The sequence below is a fragment of the Schistocerca piceifrons genome, chromosome 1 (genome assembly GCF_021461385.2).
Source record: "Schistocerca piceifrons isolate TAMUIC-IGC-003096 chromosome 1, iqSchPice1.1, whole genome shotgun sequence".
Lineage (NCBI taxonomy): Eukaryota > Metazoa > Arthropoda > Insecta > Orthoptera > Acrididae > Schistocerca > Schistocerca piceifrons.
Window position 1 is genome coordinate 842,751,509 of NC_060138.1, and position 25,816 is coordinate 842,777,324.

General features: G+C 42.0%; 1 protein-coding gene across 1 annotated transcript in view; it reads left to right on the plus strand.

The window, feature by feature from the left end:
• The window catches only part of LOC124775671 (proton-coupled folate transporter-like), an 86,333-nt gene that overhangs the window by 4,400 nt on the left and 56,117 nt on the right, over positions 1 to 25,816 (plus strand). Inside the window, exon 2 of the mRNA XM_047250502.1 lies at positions 20,303 to 20,422. Within this exon, the coding sequence (XP_047106458.1) occupies positions 20,303 to 20,422 (120 nt within the window). The remainder of the gene's footprint in view (positions 1 to 20,302; positions 20,423 to 25,816) is intronic.

The window sequence follows — 25,816 nt, forward strand, 5'->3', positions numbered from 1 at the left end:
GTAAGAGAGAGATTTAGGAACCAGGTTTTAAATTGTAAGACATTTCCAGGGGCAGATGTGAACTCTGACCACAATCTATTGGTTATGACCTATAGATTAAAACTGAAGAAACTGCAAAAAGGTGGGAATTTAAGGAGATGGGACCTGGATAAACTAAAAGAACCAGAGGTTGTACAGAGATTCAGGGAGAGCATAAGGGAGCAATTGACAGGAATGGGGGAAATAAATACAGTAGAAGAAGAATGGGTAGCTTTGAGGGATGAAGTAGTGAAGGCAGCAGAGGATCAAGTAGGTAAAAAGACGAGGGCTAGTAGAAATCCTTGGGTAACAGAAGAAATATTGAATTTAATTGATGAAAGGAGAAAATATAAAAATGCAGTAAGTGAAACAGGCAAAAAGGAATACAAACGTCTCAAAAATGAGATCGACAGGAAGTGCAAAATGGCTAAGCAGGGATGGCTAGAGGACAAATGTAAGGATGTAGAGGCCTATCTCACTAGGGGTAAGATAGATACCGCCTACAGGAAAATTAAAGAGACCTTTGGAGATAAGAGAACCACTTGTATGAATATCAAGAGCTCAGATGGAAACCAAGTTATAAGCAAAGAAGGGAAAGCAGAAAGGTGGAAGGAGTATATAGAGGGTCTATACAAGGGCGATGTACTTGAGGACAATATTATGGAAATGGAAGAGGATGTAGATGAAGATGAAATGGGAGATACGATACTGCGTGAAGAGTTTGACAGAGCACTGAAAGACCTGAGTCGAAACAAGGCCCCCGGAGTAGACAATATTCCATTGGAACTACTGACGGCCGTGGGAGAGCCAGTCCTGACAAAACTCTACCATCTGGTGAGCAAGATGTATGAAACAGGCGAAATACCCTCAGACTTCAAGAAGAATATAATAATTCCAATCCCAAAGAAAGCAGGTGTTGACAGATGTGAAAATTACCGCACTATCAGCTTAATAAGTCACAGCTGCAAAATACTAACGCGAATTCTTTACAGACGAATGGAAAAACTAGTAGAAGCCAACCTCGGGGAAGATCAGTTTGGATTCCGTAGAAACACTGGAACACGTGAGGCAATACTGACCTTACGACTTATCTTAGAAGAAAGATTAAGGAAAGGCAAACCTACGTTTCTAGCATTTGTAGACTTAGAGAAAGCTTTTGACAATGTTGACTGGAATACTCTCTTTCAAATTCTAAAGGTGGCAGGGGTAAAATACAGGGAGCGAAAGGCTATTTACAATTTGTACAGAAACCAGATGGCAGTTATAAGAGTCAAGGGACATGAAATGGAAGCCGTGGTTGGGAAGGGAGTAAGACAGGGTTGTAGCCTGTCCCCGATATTGTTCAATCTGTATATTGAGCAAGCAGTAAAGGAAACAAAAGAAAAATTCGGAGTAGGTATTAAAATTCATGGAGAAGAAATAAAAACTTTGAGGTTCGCCGATGACATTGTAATTCTGTCAGAGACAGCAAAGGACTTGGAAGAGCAGTTGAATGGAATGGACAGTGTCTTGAAAGGAGGATATAAGATGAACATCAACAAAAGCAAAACAAGGATAATGGAATGTAGTCTAATTAAGTCGGGTGATGCTGAGGGAATTAGATTAGGAAATGAGGCACTTAAAGTAGTAAAGGAGTTTTGCTATTTGGGGAGCAAAATAACTGATGATGGTCGAAGTAGAGAGGATAAAATGTAGGCTGGCAATGGCAAGGAAAGCGTTTCTGAAGAAGAGAAATTTGTTAACATCCAGTATTGATTTAAGTGTCAGGAAGTCATTTCTGAAAGTATTCGTATGGAGTGTAGCCATGTATGGAAGTGAAATATGGACGATAAATAGTTTGGACAAGAAGAGAATAGAAGCTTTCGAAATGTGGTGCTACAGAAGAATGCTGAAGATTAGATGGGTAGATCACATAACTAATGAGGAAGTATTGAATAGCATTGGGGAGAAGAGAAGTTTGTGGCACAACTTGACCAGAAGAAGGGATCGGTTGGTAGGACATGTTCTGAGGCATCAAGGGATCACCAATTTAGTATTGGAGGGCAGCGTGGAGGGTAAAAATCGTAGGGGGAGACCAAGAGATGAATACACTAAGCAGATTCAGAAGGATGTAGGTTGCAGTAGGTACTGGGAGATGAAAAAGCTTGCACAGGATAGAGTAGCATGGAGAGCTGCATCAAACCAGTCTCAGGACTGAAGACCACAACAACAACAACAACAACAACAAACTACAGATTGAAACTGAAGAAATTTAAGAACGGTAGGAAATTAAGGAATGAGACCTACGTAAATTGAAAGAGCCAGTGCATGCTGAGAGAATTAGACGGAGCATTAGTCAACAGCTGACTGAAACAGGGAAAAAGTATACAATATGAGACGAATAGGTACCTTTAAAGATTAAATAGTGAAAGCAGCAGAGGGTCAAATAGGCAAAAAGACAACATCAAGTAGAAATCCTGAGGTAACACACGAGATAGCGAATATAATTGATGAAAAGATAAATCACATAAATGGAGTCGGTAAAAGGGAATACAGACGTCTAAAATGTGAGATTGACGGGAAGTACAAAATGGTAAAACATGAATGGCTAGAGGAGAAATTAAAAATCGTTGAAGCATGCATGAGACAAGAAGATGCTGTCTAGAAAAATTAAAGGGATCTGTAGAGAATAGCAAAACACATGCACGAATATTAAGAGCTCCTCCGTACTAAGCAAACAAAGAAAGACTGGAAGATGGATACGAAGGAAATTAACTTGAAGACAATACAGTAGAAAGGGAAGAGAGAGTAGATGAAGATTATATGGGAGATGTGATACTACGAGAATGATTTGACAGAGCACTGAAAGACCTCAGTTGAGACAAGACGCCTGGAGTAGAAGGCGTTCTGTCAGAATTATTCAGATCCTTGTAAAAGTGACGCATGCGAGATACATAAGACAGGCGGAAAACCGTCAAATTTAAAGAAGAATGCAAATAATTTCTGTTCAGAAGAACGTTAAGCCCTGACAGGTGTCAATATTACGCAACCATCAGTTTTAGAGGCCACAGTTACAAGATACCGGTAGGGATTATTTGTAGACGAATGTTAAAACTGATAACAGCCGACCTCGAGGAAATTCAACTTCGGTTCCGGACAAGTGTAGGAACTAACAAGGCAATATTGACCCAGCTGTTGTTGATGTTGTTGTTGTCTTCACTCTGAAGACTGCTTTCATACAGTTCTCCATGTTACTCAATCCTATGCAACCTTCTTCGTTTCCGAATAACTACAGCAACATACATGCTTCTGAATCTGATAACTGTTATTTGTCTCTTAGTCTCCCTCTAGGGTTTTTACCTGCCGCACTTCTCTTCAGTACTAACCTGATGATTCCTTGAGGTCTCAGAATGTGTCCTACGAAACGATTTCTTTTTTTTTAGTCAAGTTGTACCATTTATTGTGTCCCTAATTCTATTCAGTACATCCTCATTAATTACACGATCTTCACATTCTTTATAGCACCACATTCAGAATCTTCCATTCTCTTCTAGTTTAAACCAGTTATTGTCCATGTTTCGTACTCATACCTGGCTGCACTCCAGCCAAATACCTTCAGAAAAGACTTCCTAACACTTAAATAAATATTCGATGTTAACAAATTTCTCTTCTTCAGAAACGCTTTTTCTGCTATTGCTAGTCTATATTTTATATCTTCTCTACTTCTTCCATTATCACTTATTTAGCTACCCAAATAGCAAAACTCATCTATTACTTTTAGTGTCTCGTTTCTCAATCTAATCCCTTCAGCATCACTTGATTTAATTCTATAACATTCTATTATCCTTATATTGCTCTTGTTGATGTTCATTTACATCCTCCTTTCAAGATGCTGCTCTTCCAAGTTCTTTTCTGACCCTACGACTTGTCTTAAAAACAAAGTGAAGAAAGGCAAACCTACACATGTAGATAGTGTAGATATAGATAAAGCTTTTGACATTCCTACCATTAATACACTCAAAATCTGAATCTATCAGGGATAAAATACAAAAAGCTAAAGGTTATTTGCAGGTTGTGCAGGAACCAGGCTGCAGTTGTAAGAACCGAAGGACATTAAAGGTATTTGAGAAGTGAGGGAGACATGATAGTAGCCTATTCCCGCTGTAATGCAATTTATACACTGAGTAAGCAATAAAAGGAGCCAAGCAGAAATCTGGAGAGGGAATCATAGATCAGCGGGAAGAAATAAAATCTTCGGGGTTTGCCGATGATGTTGCAATACCCTCAGAGATAATCTTGGTCATATTGAGCACCACTGCTGACACTGATATTCTGTTCCATTCGATTACGGCAGATGCAGAAAAAGTAGATAAATATCCAAATGAGTGAACAGTCTCTGTCGCAAATATGTAATTGTCTTATTGATTTTAATTACGGTTTTCACGATGAGCGAAGTCTCTGTTACAATTATGCAACTGTTTTATTAATTCTAATTATGCGTTTCACATGGTTAGAGAGCATCATCGGACTGGAACAATAAGTAAATAATTACAGCTGAAATAGGTGAAGCTATAGTTGAGAGGGCGTCAGTAGATACCTGCCAGCCCGTAGCGCTGTTGCTGACTTTCAAATGCGAAGCGCTGACGGCTGTAATGCGAATACAGCAGTTGTATACAGAGTAGTGACAACAGTGATTACAAAATCGCGTTACGTTATTGTGGGAGGTAAGCCGCGAAGTTGGCGAATCCAGCACTCTGGGACTGTCAGGGATCAACTTGTGCCGATTCAGCTATAGTGAGCAGAGGGTCTAATATCGCTAAGAGGTGAGTAAATTGAAAAACTTTAAAACTTACTCAACTGAGCACTAAAAGCGGTAATTATGAAGCCTGGCTGTCGCGTAAGCTGGCGGTGAAAAACAACCTTTTTTATAAACTACAAGGAGACCCTAGAAACAGGTAAAAAGATAAACAGCACAAGCACTGAGTACACAGAAGTGCAGAGAGGGGGGACGGGTTAATAAAATATAAAAGTAATAAAGCAGAAAGTGCCTTGTAATTTAAATTCACCATAGTAGAAAGAAGAGCCAAAGCAGCGGTAGGTCCACGTTCACAACCATCAAACTGAATGACGCGGCACTGCAGTGTCCTCACCCACCGTGAACACGCAAGTGATGCAGCAAGGTTACGGACAGCGGACACTGTGAGCTGCGTGACAGCTGGTTGGCGGCGCTGGACTAGCGGGAATTTAAATGACCTGCAGGGGATTGAGGAGGAAGGGATGGAGGAGAGGAATGGAGGAGAGAAAAGGGGAGCAGATGGAATATATAGAGAATCTTGAGCATTAATATTGAGAATAGAATGTTAGGGGGAATAAAAAAGCAAGCGGAGTGACGTGAGCTTCATGTAAGACAGAGGGTAGTATTGCAATAAAGGAAAGGTAAGCTTGTGTTGCTGTTAAAGAAAAACATGGACCTGGGAAGACTGGAAAGAAACGTGCCATAAGTGTTGAAAGAAGAGGGAGGGGAGGGTGTGAGTTGTTGTGGAAGGGGAGGGAGGCGGGAAGGTTACAGAAAGATGACATTTTGGAAAGAAGATGGACATCGTAGTAACGTAAAAAGTTCCATTTTTTGTAAGCAATTGCTCGTTAAGACTGTGTTCCGCAGACCGTCCCACGGACTTGTAAATTTCTAATCCTTCTAAAAGTGAAAGCTTTTTCCCCTTGGGCTTAGTGGAGGATCTGGAATTTGTCCAGAGGAGGCTGATTATGCCTGCTTCTCTTAAGGTGATTGGAAAAGGCCGAGGTGTTTTTGACAGCGCACTTCCTAGTTAAAAAGTGTTCTTGAAATATAGTCTTGAGAGTTCGTCCAGTTTGACCAATGTATGAAGAGTGGCACGGTAAGCACACGACTTTGTAGACTCCGGAGCGAGGATACGGTCCTTTCAACGATCGTTAGTTGTGATATAAACGATGCAGGACCTTATCGTTAATTATGAAAGCTATCTTTACTTGATGACCTTCAAGAAGGTCTCCGGGGAAAGGTAAGGAGACGTAGATGGTCTTACAAGTACTGGCCCTTTGGTAGAAGATGAGGCTATATTCAGAAACATTTTATTGTGTATTTGGTATACCAGACTAGTATGGTATCCGTTGATTCTAACAATGTGTCTTAAGATTGCAAGCTCTTGTTGAGTGATTTGTGAACCTAAGGAATGTCACATAAACGGTCGACTATAGAAGAAACAGTAATCCTAATGAAAGGGTGGCAAGATGTAGACTGGATCACGGCGTCACTAGTTGTGGGGAGTGGGGGAGGGGGATGTTCGGACGATTGTAGAGGGTCACCAAGCCTTCAATACTGTAAGATGGTTGAAATGATGGATGTAGCTTGCAGTAGGTATGCAGTGATGAAGGGGCTCGCACAGAATAGACTTGCATGGAGAGCTGCCCAAACTACTCTTGACTGAAGAGACAACAATATATGCATCCTAGGGTAAATGATGAGTTTAGAACGCAGAATAGTAAAATCTTCAATTAAAGGGCGAGTAACGGATAGACAGCAAAGAGTTGAACGGCAGAAAATTGATTTTTATGAAATGGAGCTGCTAACTACACTACTCGCGATTAAAATTGCTACACCAAGAAGAAATGCAGATGATAAACGGGTATTCATTCGACAAATATATTGTACTAGAACTGACATGTGATTACATTTTCACGCAGTTTGGGTGCATAGATCCTGAAAAATCAATACCCAGAACAGCCACCTCTGGCCGTAATAACGGCCTTGATACGCCTGGGCATTGAGGCAAACAGAGCTTGGATGGCCTGTACAGGTACAGCTGCCCATGCAGCTTCAACATGATACCACAGTTCATCAAGAGTAGTGACTGGCGTATTGTGACGAGCCAGTTGCTCGGCCACCAGTGACCAGACGTTTTCAATTGGTGAGAGATCTGGAAAATGTGCTGCCCAGGGCAGCAGTCCAACATTTTCTGTATCCAGAAAGGTCCATACAGGACCTGCAACATGCGGTCGTGCATTATCCTGCTGAAATGTAGGGTTTCGCAGGGATCGAATGAAGGGTAGAGCCACGGGTCGTAACACGTCTGAAATGTAACGTCCACTGTTCAAAGTGCTGTCAATGTGAACAAGAGGTGACTGAGACGTGTAACCAATGGCACCCCATACCATCACACCGGGTGACACGCCAGTATGGCGATGACGAATACACGCTTCCAATGTGCGTTCACCGCGATGTCGCCAAACACGGATGCGACCGTCATGATGCTGGAAAGAGAACCTGGATTCATCCGAAAAAATGACGTTTTGCCATTCGTGCACCCAGGTTCGTCGTTGAGTACACCTTCGCAGGCGCTCCTGTCTGTGATGTAGCGTCAAGGGTGACCGCAGCCATGGTCTCCGAACTGATAGTCCATGTTGCTGCAAACGTCGTCGAACTGTTCGTGCAGATGGTTGTTGTCTTGCAAACGTCCCTATCTGTTGACACAGGGATCGAGACGTGGCTGCACGATCCGTTAGAGCAGTGCGAATAAGATGCCTGTCGGTGGGTGATACGAGGCCGCTGGGATCCAGCACGGCGTTCCGTGTTACCCTCCTGAACCCACCGATTCCATATTCTGCTAACGGTCATTGGATCTCGACCAACGCGAGCGGCAATGTCGCTATACGATAAACCGCAATCGCGATAGGCTACAATCCGACCTTTATCGAAGTCGGAAAAATGATGGTACGCATTTCTCCTCCTTACACGAGGAATCACGAAAACGTTTCACCAGGCAACGCCGGTCAACTGCTGTTTGTGTATGAGAAATCTGTTGGAAACGTTCCTCATGTCAGCGCGTTGTAGGTGTCGCCACCGGCGCCAACGTTGTGTGAATGCTCTGAAAAGCTAATCATTTGCATATCGCAGCATCTTCTTGCTGTCGATTAAATTTCGCGTCTGTACCACGTCACTTTCGTGGTGTAGCAATTTTAATGGCCAGTAGTGTATATGGGAGTGCAGCAAACACTGTAGTGAAACGGAGCTGTTGTAGTGCAGACACTTTAATGAGGCAGTTGGTTGCGAGAGTAAACAAACGAGAAACTGAGCCGCCACGAGGAGGAGAGCAGCTCCACCTCCCTGTCTCTGTGCTGCCAGCCTAGACCCGTGTTTTATGCTGCTGCGAAAATGGGACTGACAGTGATAGCGATCGTCGATCCTTCCTGGGGCGGTGGATGTCGAACCCTGCGATAGACCTGGAGTAGCCTCTTCACACGTTAAAATAAGGAAAACAACGAACAATGCTCAACACAAAGCAAGGTGGAGTACCCATGGTATTTCACCACGGCTACCGCAAACGTTTGCTTAGATAATCAGTCGCGTAATTGAGGTAGTACAAGCCTTATCTGTACCGGTATCTTACACAACCGTAGTTCTATATACCCCCACATAAAACTGTTATGTTTAATGTCTAGACAACGCATACACAATGAACTCTATGGAAGTTCGATCTGAACTACTCATGTGATGTGGACGTGAAAACAGACTACGTCAGAGGGCGGTACGATTGGTGATGAATGACTACGGCCTGAATGAATGGAGTTCCGAGCGTTCTATGCTAGTTAACACAGTCTTCTGTTTACAGTCGTGGAATAGTGTTTCGACCATTCTCTTGATGTATACCAGGTACTCTGCAGTCGTGGGTAGTTATTTCAACTATCGTGAAATGGTGCTGATTATGTAATGTTAATATTCTGATTTATGTTATTTTCTTTGGGTAATAAAATTGCATATATGATGAGAGAAATCATGTTCATGTCTGTGTTAATGGCAATTGCTACTTTTAGGAAGCACATTACCACGAATCATTTATCGAATATTTATACACTCGTATAAATGTTTAACATTCAGAAATACCGATGAGGCGAATCAATATGAGACTGCAAGAGAGAAGTTAATGATCCATCTCGTCCACTCGACGAATGTACAACAAAATACTACGCGCAGATAATAATCTTGTGTCAATGCCACCCTACGAGATTGTTTCTGCAAGTTACTGTCTCTGTCGCTATCAGTGGCGAATGCCGGAATGAAGACGACGTTGGCCGGCCGGGGTGGCCGAGCGGTTCTGGGCGTTACAGTCTGGAACCACGCGACCGCTACGGTCGCAGGTTCCAATCCTGCCTCGGGCATGGATGTGTGTGATGTCCTTAGGTTAGTTAGGTTTAAGTAGTTCTAAGGTCTAGGGAACTGATGACCTTAGAAGGTAAAGTCCCATAGTGCTCAGAGCCATTTGAACCATTTGAAGACGACGTTTAAGGCCTCATAAAGTACCAGCAAAAACATATCGATCCATGCAAAAATGCACAAAATTATATAATTACTTTTGAATGCATTATGGGAACAGCAGTGATCAATGTCTTGTAAATAATTACTATTAAAAACAGTCTTGATCACGATTTATTTTATAAGGTGACCGGTTTCGACCACTACTGTAAAATTATATAAACTTTGTTACGCGAAGTTCTCTCGAAGTAATTAGTATCCCATGAGGATTCGGGACCGGTGATTCTCGTAACGATATTTCGGTTGTCAATCATTTTTACAACTGGGAACTGCTGGTGCACACGCTTAGTATTTACCAAAGAATGACGCGGTGGCTCATATGTAAAGGTCTTGGTTGCAATACCGGCTTCCTCCGAATTTCTGCTCCAACATCTGCATCTACTTACACGCTCTGTAAGCCACTGTACGTTGCCTGGCGATGGGTACTCTGCACCACTACTAGTCACTTCCTTTCCGTTCCACTCGCAAACAGGGTGAGGAAATGTATACGTGAAATGTATACTGGCGGCAGTAGAATCGTTCTGCAGTCAACTTCAATCCGGGGTCTCTAAATTTGCTCAGTAGTGTTCCTCGAAAAGAACGTCGCCTTCCTTCCACGGATCCCCATTTGAGTTCCCAAACCATATCTGCAAAACTTTAGTATTGTTCTAACCTACAGGTAACAAGCTGTCAGCCTGCCTCAGAACTGATTCGATGTCTTCCTTTAATCCGACCTGGTGAGGATCCCACACATTCGAACAGTACTCAAAAACGGGTCGCGCTAGGGTCTTATATGTGGTCTGCTTTACAGATGAACCACACTTTTTCAAAATTCTCCTAGTAAACCGACCATTCGCCTTCCCTGCCATAATCCTCACATGCTCGCTCAATTTCACATCGTTTTGCATCGTTACGCTCGGATATTTAAACGAAACGACCTTTTCACGCAGGACGCTATTAATACTGTATCCGAACATTACGGTTTTGTTTTTCCCACTCATCCACATTAACTTCCATTTTTCTACACTTAGAGCTAGCTGCCATTCATCACACCAATTAGAAGTTATGTCTAATCATATTCCATGCACAGTCACTCAAGTTCGACACCAACAGATCATTTATGTTTATAGAACACAGTAACGGTCCTGTCACACTTCCCTGGAGCACTCCTGACGATACCCTTTCCTCTGATGAACACTCGCCGTCGAGGACAACATACTGTGTTTTATTATTTGAGATGCCTTCTACACACTCGCACATCTGTGAACCTCTTCCATATGCTTGTACCTTAGTTAACGGTCAGCAGTAGGGTACCGTGTCAAATGCTCTCTGGAAATCGAGAAATATGGAATATGACTGTTGCCCTTCATCCATAGTTCGCAGTATATCTTGAGAGAATGGGCAAGCTGAGTTTCGCACAAGCACTGTGCTGATTCGTTTATATAAGCGTCTCGTTTTAGAGGGAGTTTATTGTATTGGAACTCAGAATATGATCAAGAATTCTGCAGCAAACGGATGTTAAGGATGTCGGTCTCTGATTTAGCGGGTCCGTTCTTTTACCCTTCTAATATACAGGAGTCACCTTCACTTTTTTCTAGTCTCTTTGGTTTTTGTTGTGGACGACGGATTGGCGATAAATGCAAGCTAAGTAAGGGGCCGTAGAGTATTCTTTGTAAAACCGTACTGGGATTCCATCCGGATCTGGCAACTTATTTGTCTTTAAATCTTTCAGTTGTTTCTCTACGCCTGGGATGCTTATTACTATGTTCGATGGTCAAACGACGATATGCTAGGACGATTCTCCTGCGTGAACGGTTTCTTAAACGTGAAATTTAAAACTTCGGCCTACGTTTTGCTATCTTCAGCTGCCACACCATTTGTGGAATTCTGCTTTATCCGACACGCAATTTTTTACACGCGCCCTCTAGTCAATTGCGGGCTACAGTTATCCAGTGCCAAACCAATTTGCAGTGAAGTGTCGCAGGATGTGGCGTTGCGCTTTTTTTTTTTTAGTAAATAAATCTTCCGTTCCCACACCTTTCCCAGTCAGTTGAAAGCCGTCATCACGGAGAGTATGATATAATGATTCCTTAATAATCGCAAAAATATCTTGTTGTGCACAAGATTCTCGCAGAGAATAGTCCATGGCATGCTCCGTGGAGGTTCAAAGTTCAGTCATTGCTGACTTACTGCGCAGCAAACTTGACGTAACTTGAAAACAGCTGTATAGCCGACACGTGGAGATTCCAACCAGTCTCTATTCACTCATCTTGGAATGGGTGGGTAATATAACTTGCACCATGTTGAACCGGGCACATAAGCAGTCTTCTACAAGACAATCAAAGAAGTTCGTCGGCAGTCAACAACGTTGCAACAAGACATTGTTTGCCGATGCTCCTTGGCCAATTTCACTGATAAGGTCTTGAACAACGCGACGCTGTCTCTTGTTGGAAATAGTGTTCACTTCGCACCTGCTTCTATAACACTGCCCTTAACAGATGTTAGCAGTGCTATTGAAAAAGCTGTTATACCTCTTCCAAGTGAAGGAGCAAAAGAAATAAAGTGTGAAAAATGCCACACCTTTACGAGATTGCCTCCCCAGAAACATAATATTTACTCCAAGGAAAGGACTGTACTATGAAGAAACGCTAACACGGTGGTCCTTCCAGAGGATAAGAGCAACGCCGCTGCACTGTTTCCACGTCATGTATACAGATAGTTCTGCAGCCTGTTGAGTGAACCAATGTAAGTAAGACTGATGACGAAGCTACAGGTAGAGCTGAAAGCAAACTGTCGATGTTGTAAATTTTCTTCTTCTATCACACAAGAAATTACAAAAAAATTCAAGCCCCGCGTTTCTATTCCACCAGAGTTTTGCGGTCTTCTGAAAATTCTGAAGGAAACTCTCCCAATACGGGTAATTGTGAGCAACGTTGGAGTACTTACATATGACTTAGCAAAACATCTTTCCTCATTGCTGGAACTTTTTGTGCGAAAATGCCCACATCATGTAAGCAATTCTCAGAGACTGAAGTCTCTACTTCTCAATGAATTGGACTTACTAGCAAGTTTTGATGTTGTCTCACTCTGCACTAGAATCACACTGATGAATTCTTTGTCACTCATAGGCAGTTACTTTACAGCAGATACAACAAAGCTGTTCCGTCTTGCGATGTCCTCAATTTATTATTTATTCAACATTGAATAGTTGAACAAATTAACGCTGTTACCATGGATATCCCCCGCCTCTTCTTCTAGCAAACTTTCATGGAAGAATTTGACCAGAGGGCACTCCAGTCGGTGGATCTTAAAGCATAAGTCTTCGGCCTGTACGTGGATGACGGTTTTGATTTCTCGACAAAAGCTGAGGAAAATCTGTCACGAATTTTACAATAACATTCAATCCACAAGGACATCTAGTTTACCATGGATATGGAAAAAGATGACTGTCCGTCATTACTACATGTCTCAGTCAATAGGAAAGTGAAAGGGTTCTTAGGGCATTCCTGAATTTGCAAGAGCGTAGCTGCGGCCACCCATTACAAGTTATGAGTTCCCTTCGAGCGCTGGAACCGAGCTAACATGTGGCTCTTGAAGGGACAGGACAGCCCTGCAAAGTAGCTGGAACAGTCTTCAATGAAAATGGATATTATTCACGTTAGATTTAAACAGCTTAAATGCGGCGAATTTCTAGATAAAGACGATAAGGAGCGTTTGATGTCCCAGACCTTTCCCCGTATGTGGGAAACATTTCGCCTAAATTAGGTAGAATAAAAATGGGGGAGGTACAACCTTACTTTAATTTAATTTAGTTTTCTGTGTGTCCGTATATCATATTCGTGACACGTAGCCTACACACTTGTTATCTACGTTATATTAATCCATAAAAAAATCTGATAAGTGTAACACTATCACATAACACTATCTACTCAGAAATTCACCTATGGAAAAGAAGATGTCAAGTACAGATGATTTCAACTTGTTTTTATAACTTTCATTATCTGTCAGCACCTTTAATAACCTAGGGAGGTGGCCAAATATTTTTATGGCTGCATACTTTGCCCCTTCCTGTGCAAAAGTAAAATTGAGCTGCGGATAGTGTTGGCTATTTTTGTTCCTGAAGTTACATTTATAAATGCCATTATTATTTGAAAATATTGCCTGACTCTTCACAACAGACTTCATGAGAGAGTAGATGTTGTTAGCATACCTAGTTTTTAAAAAGTTTACTACCTGAGACTCGTGAATGGGCCCCAGATTATATCCTCACAACACGTTTACGTGTAATGAATATTTAGTTCCTGTGTCTGGAAGCGCCCTGTAAAATTATGCTATAATTCATCACAAAATGGAATTATGGAAAGTAACATACTTTTTTGACAGTTTTATCTACAACATTAGAAATTACCCTTAGAGCAACCGTTGTTGAACTCAAGGGTTTAAGAAGGTCTATGTGATTTCCAGTTCAAGTGCAGTTTAATGTGCCCATCCATGAACGATGCACATACAGTTTTACATACTTCCTTTTCTTCGGACTGAATTTATTGAATGTGATATATCTTGCCTTACATAAAGTTGAATGAACTGTGTAATCTTCTGGCCACCTAGAAAGACCTGCGTCCTCAGCTGGGTAAAGGATGACTTTTGTTTGTGAAAGACTGGAGTCTGTTGAATACAATGTCAATGTAGAATTACATTTGATATAACACACGTAAAATTCGTGAAAGGTGCATGGAACACGATCGCTACACTAGTCTTTCGCAACTCAGTAACGCAACCACAGCTGAGCATTCTATCTCCAAGGAACATACCACGGATTATTCCGCCACAAAGAATCTTAGTCAAGATGAGATGCCATCTGGGATTCGCTTATTGAGAAATCTGTGAGAATACATTAGGCGGAAGTCCTTATTAACGCTGATGGCGCCTTTCAGTTGGGTGTAATTTTTTTATTTGTTTGCAGAGTAAAAAAAAGTTATGATTTCACCTCTAGTATCAGTTAATAGTACTAGTTAATAGTACTAGTTTGACCACTGTATTTTTATTCAGTGGGCCCGCAAGTCTGCAGAGGACATGAATTCAAGAAAACCGTTTCGCATACGCCTGTGAGCCTCAAATGGAACAATACCTTACAGAGAGCGTTAAATTCAACACTGAGCAAACAAGCAAACGACACCTAAGCACATGAGACAATTTCCGATTTTTGGTATAAGCTTATTAATGTACACTAACGATATCGATTTGTAATAATTCGTGTGAAGATGGTAGCCCAATTGTCAGCCAAAATATCACGAGAAGAAGTCGTCATCCGGCTACATCCCCTGAATTTCTATGGAATAACTATGTTACACCTAATGTTGCTTTTTTGTTACGCCTTGAACTGTCTCAGTGTTTTCAAATTAAATAACCATTAAAATTTGCATTAGGCCATATTGCCAGTCTCTGAGTTTTTTGTTTCTTTTTGTATGTTTTAAAACGATCTATACACATTTTCGCTAGATTTCTGCCAGCATTAATACTGTGATGTTTATTTCATTTTTATCAAAATGTCAATTAAAGATTCATTCTTAATTGCATATTTAAGAATGCGCTATTGCCATTGTATATAAGCGTATTGGAGAATAAGTTAAACTGTTTTTAACAAAACAGAATGTAATAAAAAACTACTTTCCAAATATGTCAAGTGAAAGTTAGCTACAGCTGAAAATAAATCTTTAACTTGTTTATCCAGTTGTGTATAGAAGGTCACGGAACCGAAAATAGTCCCACATCACAGCTTTTAATTCCCTATTGTCTTGAGGAAATGTAACACATAGTCAGAATGCAAATTCTACAAGATATTCGTCTATTAAGCAGTAATAAAATCTGTATTGACGTATGCGATACCACTGAGATGATAATCAAAGATGGTGGCCACTTGGCCTTGAAAAGTGCAGTGTGAGTTGCCTGCATGCCAGAGGCAATGATGTCATCAATGGCCTCCAATCGATGACATCCTCAAGATGACAATACGTTTAAAGGAGGCAAGATGGCTCTGGTGGGAAAAAGCTTTAATCAATCACAAACTCAAAAAAATTCAAGACGGCGGTGGCAGGGAAAAAGTTTAGCATTCATCAAAATGAAACAGCCAGAGAGAGTGCAGTATGTACGAGGGTTGGAACTTAAATAGTGGCAACTATTTATTCACAACCGCTACAATAGAGTTACATGTTTGCACCTGTTACTGTCCTTCAGAGTAGTCTCCAGCGTTGTCCAGAACCTGTTGCCAGCGATGTGGAAGGCGTAAGTATACCGTTAGCAGAGCCTGTTCTGTTGATGGTGCGAATGGAGCGGTCTACTGCCTGTCGAATCTCTGGAACAATTCTGAAGCGAATGCCACGATGTAGTTCCTTCATCTTCAGAATCAACCAAAGTTGCAAGGAATTAAGTCCTGGGAGTATGGTGGATGGTACTGTACTTCCCAGTCCCATCGACCGAACAGAGCAGCCACAGCTTGCGCTGTATGTGCCCAAGCATTGTCGTGAAAAATGATGGGTGGGTTGCGAAGAAAGTGTCGCCGCTTCTTTCGCAAAGTTGGTCGCAGGTGATGCTCCAAAAACGAACAGTAATACGACTTAAGTCGTTGTGGCTTTGATTTGACTCCGAAGGTGAAGGAATCACTTCGTGGCATTCGCTTCAGCACTGTTCCAGAGATTCGACAGGCAGTAGACCGCTCCATTCACACCATCAACAGAACAGGCTCTGCTAACGGCATACTACGCCTTTCACATCGCTGGCAACGGGTTCTACACAACGCTGGTACTACTTTGAAGGTCAGTAACAGGTGCAGACACGTAACGCTTTAGTATCCGTTGTGAATAAATAGTTGCCACTATGTAAGTTCCAACCCTCGTACTTCTTGGCAAAGCCTGTCGTGTTCAAGAATATCGTCAGTAGTTCCCATTGTGCCATTTATAAAAAAAAAATTCATAAACATAGTAAACATCCACGCATGCACAACGCACATGCACACACACACGCACACGCACACACACATAAATACATACATACAAGGCACGAAAATTTCTTCACTCGATTGGCAACATATTCAAAAGTACTTGATTATTTATCACAGCAGGGAGCGAGATCCAGCTGACGCTCATGGGCTCGAGAGTCTTTTGTAGAAACCTAACAGGCAACTCTCTCTACACCGTCAGCAAGAGCTAGACTGAGGTGGTGTGAGACATCACACGCATAAGAAATTTCCTGGCAGATTAAAACTGTGTGCCGGACCGAGACTCGAACTTGGGTAGCTCAGTTGGTAGAACACTTTCCCGCGTAAGGCAATGCTCCCGAGTTCGAGTTTCGGCCCGGCACAGAGTTTTAATCTGCTAAGAAGTTTCATATCAGCGCACACTCCGCTGTAGAGTGAATGTTTCATTCTAATCACATGCATAGTTTGTCATCTCTCTGTGAACGTGCTAACGGTCTGATACCTTACTGAATTGAAATTCCAAGCAGTAATTCGAACACTTATTAGGATTTCATCGGGCATGGATGTTTGTGGTGTCCTTAGGTTAGTTAGGTTTAACTAGTTCTAAGTTCTAGGGAACTAATGACCTCAGCAGTTGAGTCCCATAGTGCTCAGAGCCATTTTAGGATTTCATCAGTAACTGAAATGATTAAATTTATGCCATTACCTGTATCATGATGACTGCCATTCACTCAGTCACAGTTAATGCCATTACCCGAATCATGGTGACTGTCATTGCCTCAATCATTGTGACTATCAGTTAATCTGATCATGATGCCCTTCATTACACGATAGCAGATGTTCATAAATACTCATTTCCTGAAGTCAGTCGACTTCAGCGAACCAGAATTATACAATTCATCATTCAGTATGTTCTGAACAAATAATAGAGATGCTTGGCACAACATTCTGTCATATTATAAGCACCACACGTGGGAATTAAATGAAAAATCACATACTCTGATACATCGCGAAACTGCACTATAAATCTACATTAACGAATTTTAAAGTAGTTAAGACATGTTGAGAAACTCTCTATTGTTTTGTGAAACTTCCAACAATAAATACCAAGCAAACAGACAGAAAAAAATGTCATACCAATATGAATAACAACCTACCTGTAGACTATAAGAATAATATTATCATCAAGAAACTCAAACACTGCAGTCTAATGTTCGATAATCTGGTGAATAATACGCACATTCTGTTTATGTTCCTAACAGTCTATCTAGCAGGTTCTATGTTGCTGATAATCTGTATCTGCTCACATTAGAATTTCCACCATTTAAAATTTTGGCTCGCTTACCTGTCCACGACACCAGAAGCTTTCCGTAGTCAGTTATGTAAACAACAAGCAAGTCGAAATTAGTGTTGATCATTGGTATATTGTAGGCCTACCTGATTTAGCTGCCAACGTTTTACAGATCTAATGGGCTTCCGACATTTTAGTATTCTTGCATATTTCTTTCCCAGTAGTTATACACAAATATTTACCCACATAAGCAACAAACAATATACTGCACTGTTGTTGGCTGTTTCATTTTAATGGAAATTTTTGCTGCCACGGCCGTCTCGGATTATTAATTATACAACTGTTTAAAAAACTTTTCCACCAGTGTAATTATGCATTTTTTAAATATCTCGCGATCCTGATGATTCAAGGTCATTGACAAAGTCATTGCTCCTAGCTTTTAAGCAACCCACACTAACATCTGCACTTGTCAATGTCAACCAGCCACCATCTTGGATTGTGATGTCAGTGGTATCCCATAGTTCAAGGTAACAATTAAGTGCAAAATATTGCAGAAGCTCCTTAGTAGTACCCCTACAAATTAAAATGATAAATGATCCCTTACATGTTCGATCCGTTGATGAAGACCACATGGACTAATGGATGAAACTTCGGTCTAAAGTTTTATAATGCAGTGCGAGGTTAAACCCACAAGAATTTTATGTAAATTGACTCCAGCATGGAAGCCTAACACATACACCAGATCTAGATCTCTACTGATTCTTTCTTCAGTTTAATATCAATGGATGGTAGTTTTTTTAGCACAATAATAATAAACGTAGTATCAGAGTCCCAGAGACTTCTCTCGTCTGATGCACCTCATTAGAAGTTATCCTTTAGCAAAATACAGTCATTAAGGAGCGCCGGCGAGTTGTAACGGGACATTCTCTGATGACAAATGAGGATGAGATCGTGCCATTAATATCTTCATTTGAAACGGTCGATCAGTCACGAAGACACGTTTCCAATTTTTCACAGTGTTTCTCTTTTTTTATGTTCCACTGCGAAGGGGAACATTCTCCCAGGATCATTTAAATACCGTTATAGAGCAATTACGAATGAAGGAGTCTTACTTAACGTATATTATAGTTAAATAAAAACCGTCCATGATCACACAGGATGAAATATTATGGTACTACCCATTACACATATTTTATCAAGGGGCTTTACCCCCATTACTGTGGGTAGCAGTACTGTAATATCGATTTAACTGAAAGACAAGTTGCAATTACACTCCTGGAAATTGAAATAAGAACACCGTGAATTCATTGTCCCAGGAAGGGGAAACTTTATTGACACATTCCTGGGGTCAGATACATCACATGATCACACTGACAGAACCACAGGCACATAGACACAGGCAACAGAGCATGCACAATGTCGGCACTAGTACAGTGTATATCCACCTTTCGCAGCAATGCAGGCTGCTATTCTCCCATGGAGACGATCGTAGAGATGCTGGATGTAGTCCTGTGGAACGGCTTGCCATGCCATTTCCACCTGGCGCCTCAGTTGGACCAGCGTTCGTGCTGGACGTGCAGACCGCCTGAGACGACGCTTCATCCAGTCCCAAACATGCTCAATGGGGGACAGATCCGGAGATCTTGCTGGCCAGGGTAGTTGACTTACACCTTCTAGAGCACGTTGGGTGGCACGGGATACATGCGGACGTGCATTGTCCTGTTGGAACAGCAAGTTCCCTTGCCGGTCTAGGAATGGTAGAACGATGGGTTCGATGACGGTTTGGATGTACCGTGCACTATTCAGTGTCCCCTCGACGATCACCAGTGGTGTACGGCCAGTGTAGGAGATCGCTCCCCACACCATGATGCCAGGTGTTGGCCCTGTGTGCCTCGGTCGTATGCAGTCCTGATTGTGGCGCTCACCTGCACGGCGCCAAACACGCATACGACCATCATTGGCACCAAGGCAGAAGCGACTCTCATCGCTGAAGACGACACGTCTCCATTCGTCCCTCCATTCACGCCTGTCGCGACACCACTGGAGGCGGGCTGCACGATGTTGGGGCGTGAGCGGAAGACGGCCTAACGGTGTGCGGGACCGTAGCCCAGCTTCATGGAGACGGTTGCGAATGGTCCTCGCCGATACCCCAGGAGCAACAGTGTCCCTAATTTGCTGGGAAGTGGCGGTGCGGTCCCCTACGGCACTGCGTAGGATCCTACGGTCTTGGCGTGCATCCGTGCGCCGCTGGGGTCCGGTCCCAGGTCGACGGGCACGTGCACCTTCCGCCGACCACTGGCGACAACATCGATGTACTGTGGAGACCTCACGCCCCACGTGTTGAGCAATTCGGCGGTACGTCCACCCGGCCTCCCGCATGCCCACTATACGCCCTCGCTCAAAGTCCGTCAACTGCACATACGGTTCACGTCCACGCTGTCGCGGCATGCTACCAGTGTTAAAGACTGCGATGGAGCTCCGTATGCCACGGCAAACTGGCTGACACTGACGGCGGCGGTGCACAAATGCTGCGCAGCTAGCGCCATTCGACGGCCAACACCGCGGTTCCTGGTGTGTCCGCTGTGCCGTGCGTGTGATCATTGCTTGTACAGCCCTCTCGCAGCGTCCGGAGCAAGTATGGTGGGTCTGACACACCGGTGTCAATGTGTTCTTTTTTCCATTTCCAGGAGTGTATATTCTTCTGTTTGTTTTCCAGTGTGCTGGACAACTATTATGATGAAAACTACTGTGGAAGTTGCTGTCCCAAAAGAAGCGATGTCTGATGGGGAGACAGGCGTGAAGGATGGTCCTGCAGAAGACCGCACACACCCTGCAGGTGAGTGCGCCGCGGGTGTCGAGGCGCACCTCGGCGCCTGCCGCTTGCACATGGCAGCGGCAGGGGCGCGCAGCACACAGGTCTCCTACATGTAAATATCACATTCGTTCGTAAATTGATGTGCGCAGTTTTCTGTAGTCCCTCTCAGTTGTTAACGAAGGAAGTGCTGAATCTGATACAAGACAAATGTCGGCGCCTACTGTACTAAAATGCATCCATAGAGGCGCTGATCCTGATCTATATAAATGACCTGGGTGACAATCTGAGCAGTTATCTTAGGTTGTTAGCAGATGATGCTGTAATTTACCGTCTAGTAAGGTCATCCGATGACCAGTATCAGTTGCAAAGCGATTTAGAAAAGATTGCTGTATGGTGTGGCAGGTGGCAGTTGACGCTAAATAACGAAAAGTGTGAGGTGATCCACATGAGTTCCAAAAGAAATCCGTTGGAATTCGATTACTCGATAAATAGTACAATTCTCAAGGCTGTCAACTCAACTAAGTACCTGGGTGTTAAAATTACGAACAACTTCAGTTGCAAAGACCACATAGATAATATTGTGGGGAAGGCGAGCCAAAGGTTGCGTTTCATTGGCAGGACACTTAGAAGATGCGACAAGTCCACTAAAGAGACAGCTTACACTACACTCGTTCGTCCTCTGTTAGAATATTGCTGCGCGGTGTGGGATCCTTACCAGGTGGGATTGACGGAGGACATCGAACGGGTGCAAAAAAGAGCAGCTCGTTTTGTATTATCACGTAATAGGGAAGAGAGTGTGGCAGATATGATATGCGAGTTGGGATGGAACTCATTAAAGCAAAGACGGTTTTCGTCGGGGCGAGATCTATTTACGAATTTTCAGTCACCAACTTTCTCTTCCGAATGCGAAAATATTTTGTTGAGCCCAGCCTACATAGGTAGGAATGATCATCAAAATAAAATAAGAGAAATCAGAGCTCGAACAGAAAGGTTTAGGTGTTCGTTTTTCCCGCGCGCTGTTCGGGAGTGGAATGGTAGAGAGATAGTATGATTATAGTTCGATGAAACCTCTGCCAAGCACTTAAATGTGAATTGCAGAGTAATCATGTAGATGTAGATGTGCTGTATCTGACTGCTGAGATCACAAAGAATATTTGTTGTTGCGAAACAAACAGAGGAATATTAATCTCTAAGAGGAAGTAGAATTTCGAGTAGCACAAAACTGACTCATCTGCAAGGAACGTTTGAAACGATGAGATAAGAGACCGAGGAATCATTGCCATTTTATCGGCAGATAAAAAATTCTCGGGTTCGAGTCCTGGTCAGTTACAAATTTTCACGTGTCACCAATAGGTAGAGCTTCCTTACCTAACGCAGCTACACCAAATTACTCGCATTCAGCGAATTTATTTCGATCTAATTTTCAACGAGTGTCACTCATCAATGTCTCCCTATCCAGGCATTTAGTAAATATTTGGAGATTATTTTCATTTCCGTTAGAAAACCCCAGCTGTTCAATTTTTTCGGTAAACGTGCGAAATTTGTCCAGTTCAATTTGCCACTTCACTTGTTTTGGTGCGGGCTGTTATGCAGAAAATTACTAATGTCGTTTGTTAGGGACACACGCTGATGACCCAAAACATTATGGTCACCTGTTTAAAAGCACGTTGGCCTTCCTTTAGAATGCTGTATAGCAGTGATTCTGCATGGCATAGATTCGACAGGTCCTTCATACGTTTCCGGGCAAATATAGTATCAGATATCTACCAAAAAGACATTCAGTCCCGCTGTTAGCAGTGGTCATAATGGTTTGGTTCATAAATGTATAACAATTACAATTTGTCGGACCGTCATCAGGGACGGTCTTGTCCACTGTTCTCACAGGCATACTGCTGCAAACAGGAGGCTCAGGTCACGCTGTGATAAAAAGCTCTGATAAATCTTATGTAATATATTTTGATGTAAATAGCATTTACAGTTCGCGAGAAATGCAACAACTAACACTATCTAGTTTGCAAGGCTGTCTCCAGAAGTTTTGATGTAATGACAATGCCAGATAATTTTGACACACATTAGAAGCACGTCCGAATGTCCAGAAAATCTTCTAATCTTCACTATAATCTACCTATGCTCAGTGAAAATGGTGTCACCATCAAGCGAGCCAGAAGTTCCAAAAAACTGATTTCTCTGAAAACGATAACGATAATTTTACTCGCTATAGATAATTAAAATGATGTCTAAATAATAATTTTATTCAAAGCAACACTCAGAGGATATTATCATCCTGTCAAGCTTCTTGGATGAAAGTAGATACAGATATTAACATTTAACATTTACAAACAGCAATAGGCAAACCAGATAAAACCTAGGATCAGGTTTATACCAGTTGGAATGTTTCTTATCACTTGATAAAAGAAATACATGAACCACCCGGCATGGAATAAGAGATGAAAATTATTAGAATGAACAGTCGCAACAAAAAGACTCTTGACATTAAAGGAAAACTTTCATATACAAAGATCCATTGCAATGAACAAGAAAGAAATTAATGACCAAGTCAATGTAAGCAATAACTCAATGATTATGTTAGCCACCAAAACAGTAAGAAACAGCTCTATCTCTCTCTCTCTGTCTGTCTGTCTCTCTCTCTCTCTCTCTCTCTCTCTCTCTCTCCGTCTGTCTGGTACGCACATACACACACACACACTCACACACTCACAAACGAAAAAATATGGAACTACACTTAGACACCACAACGCAAATAAAAGACGCAGCATAAACTCAGAATGACAGCTGGCTACACTGTAAACACACACATTCAATAAGCAGTGTAAAGTGGAATTAAGTGATGAAATAAATGTGGTCGGAAAAACGCCTATAAACGGCCAGCTGGAGCATGCAGACCGACTGAATACATCTCCAGGACGGGACACGTGGGTTAACAGCATCAGAAATCGAAAGTAACACCAAATGATAATTTAACTCCACGAAACTTGTGCTGCAAAAATTGTTTCTAACCTGAAAAACAGTAGAATAACAAGAGAAAACTTTATGTAGTAACATATTTGTAAACTACTACATAACGTGTATATTACATACATAAAAAAACATGGATTCCAGGCTTCTGAAGATACTTGACAAATAAAATAAGTGAAACGCCTATGGCAAAAGCAACGTGCCTATGATTTACTGACAAACAGAGAATACATTTCCACGTGTTTTGAAGGAATTAACGAACGATGTAAAATGGATAAAAAGAAGACAGAAATGATTTTAATAAGAATTTTTCAAGCTTATTAACAATAGCGTTTTTTTGTGAAACTGCGCAGAACAAACTTAAAAGCAAAAGAAATGAAGCTAGTAAAGCGGTGAGAAGTGTATATGGAGCTGTTTCTCTATTTACTAGACCTAATTCCAAGAATAGAGTCTTCATTAAAGAAAATGTAATTGCTGTTGAATTAAGTAAACTTAATATTGTTTTTGACACACTCGTAGCTGTGGAAATGGCTTCATACCTCTAAGAAGAATCTTATAAATTTTCATTATGTCTAACTGAAAAAAATTATTAGCAAAAAACGTGAAAATGGTGTTGTTCAAATGCAGATAGCATAATATATCACGTACTACCTTAAATATGTATTTATGATGTTATATATGTTAAATGTTGTATACGTTATGTATGTAAAGTATGTATTTATGATGTTACTGAAAGTGATAAATTTAGATCGTTTGACGCTTTGGGTTATTCCAAAAATAAAAGTGTCAATAAAACAAAAAAATGGGTTCACTGAAAACAAATTATCTGCTGAGATTATTAAACATTTCATTGAACTCAGAGGTAAAGTTAACGCAGCCTCGACTGAAAAAAGAAACTTAATTAAGCAGAGCGAATGGTGTTCAACAACCTTCGACTAAAAAATCAATCATTGATGACTATCAAGAATGTGCATTAATTAATACTGATAAAGTTAGAGTTCGTCATATATTTCTGCCAAAGCAATGTGTAGTTTCCACTATAAAACAATGTGTATTAGCATTATCAATAAGGCAATTTGTGTATTGGACTCTGGGTGGAGTAAGAACCTTAACTTGGCGTCATTTTCGACCACAAGAAGAGAAAACTCTGACAAGGACAGAGAAAGCCGGTTATTACACTGTTGGCCATTAAAATTTCAGGTTCAGGAAAAAAAACACGTAACGAAATATAGAATATAGCAGAATGAACACATCATTAAATTTGTGAGTGATACGGGTTATACAGGGGGCGAAGTTCTGTTCACAAGCTGCTGCTTCTAGCAGTAACAGTGGCTGGGCAACGAGTCGACCTGAGCTTGGATGACAGATATGAGGACGTCATTCCATGTCGCTTCAACTCTGTTTCAGAGTGAAATAATCGCAGTGGCTAACGAGCGTGCCAGTGATCTATGATTAGGCTTTTTCAGTGGGTGAGAGATCTAGAGAATGTGCTGGCCACAGAATTGTCGAACTCCCTCTGTATGAAGGTAGTTCAGGACAGCACAGGAAATATGCGTTCTTACGCTGTCGTGTTGAAAGATAACGCCACAGAGACCTCGAACACAGGGCACAGCCATTCACATTAACGTGTCAAAAATGCAAGGGCTATATACTGGCTATGCGAAACAGAGGTCATTTTATAGACTCATCACCGGCGCCTCATACCATCACGCCAGGTGCAGCTCCCGTATGACACTGACGAATGCTACGAGGGCAATGTCTTTTCTCCCTGGAGTCTGCACACACAAGCGGGACTTGTCTGAAGAGAGAACTTGGTGCCACTCCTCTGTCCTTTGTTGTCGGTGGCTGTATCACGGTCTTCGCGCCTCTCTCACCAGCCGAGTCAAGGGCAGCCTCAGCACTGGTCGCTGTACTCCTAATCTGTGGTGCTCTTGGCAGCGTGGCACTGTTTACGTGGATACTAGTCTTGATACAAGCAACTCCATTCCTGAGTCGAGGTACGAGATGTGACTGCGCTCTCCTGCACGTCCGAGCGAATACTTATGTCTGTTCTTTCACGCGATAGATGCGTGGAGCCGCTGATGTCTTGCATGGCGTTGAGGCTGGCCCTTCGGAACCCATCGATTCCATATTCGAATGACAGTCGCGGGATTCCGACAGTCATGCAACAGTACGCCCGAACGATGAACCACAGCGTCGTTAAGGCTATGGTCAAATTCCGAAACGTGCTGGTAGTAGTTACCTATTCTCACACCATCTTCTCACAAATAACCAATATTCAAATGCGATGCCTGAATGAGAAACCACCTGCGAACGTCATACACTACTGGTCATTAAAATTGCTACACCAAGAAGAAATGCAGATGATGAACGGGTAGTCATTGGACAAATATATTATACTACAACTGACATGTGATTACATTTTTACGCAATTTGGGT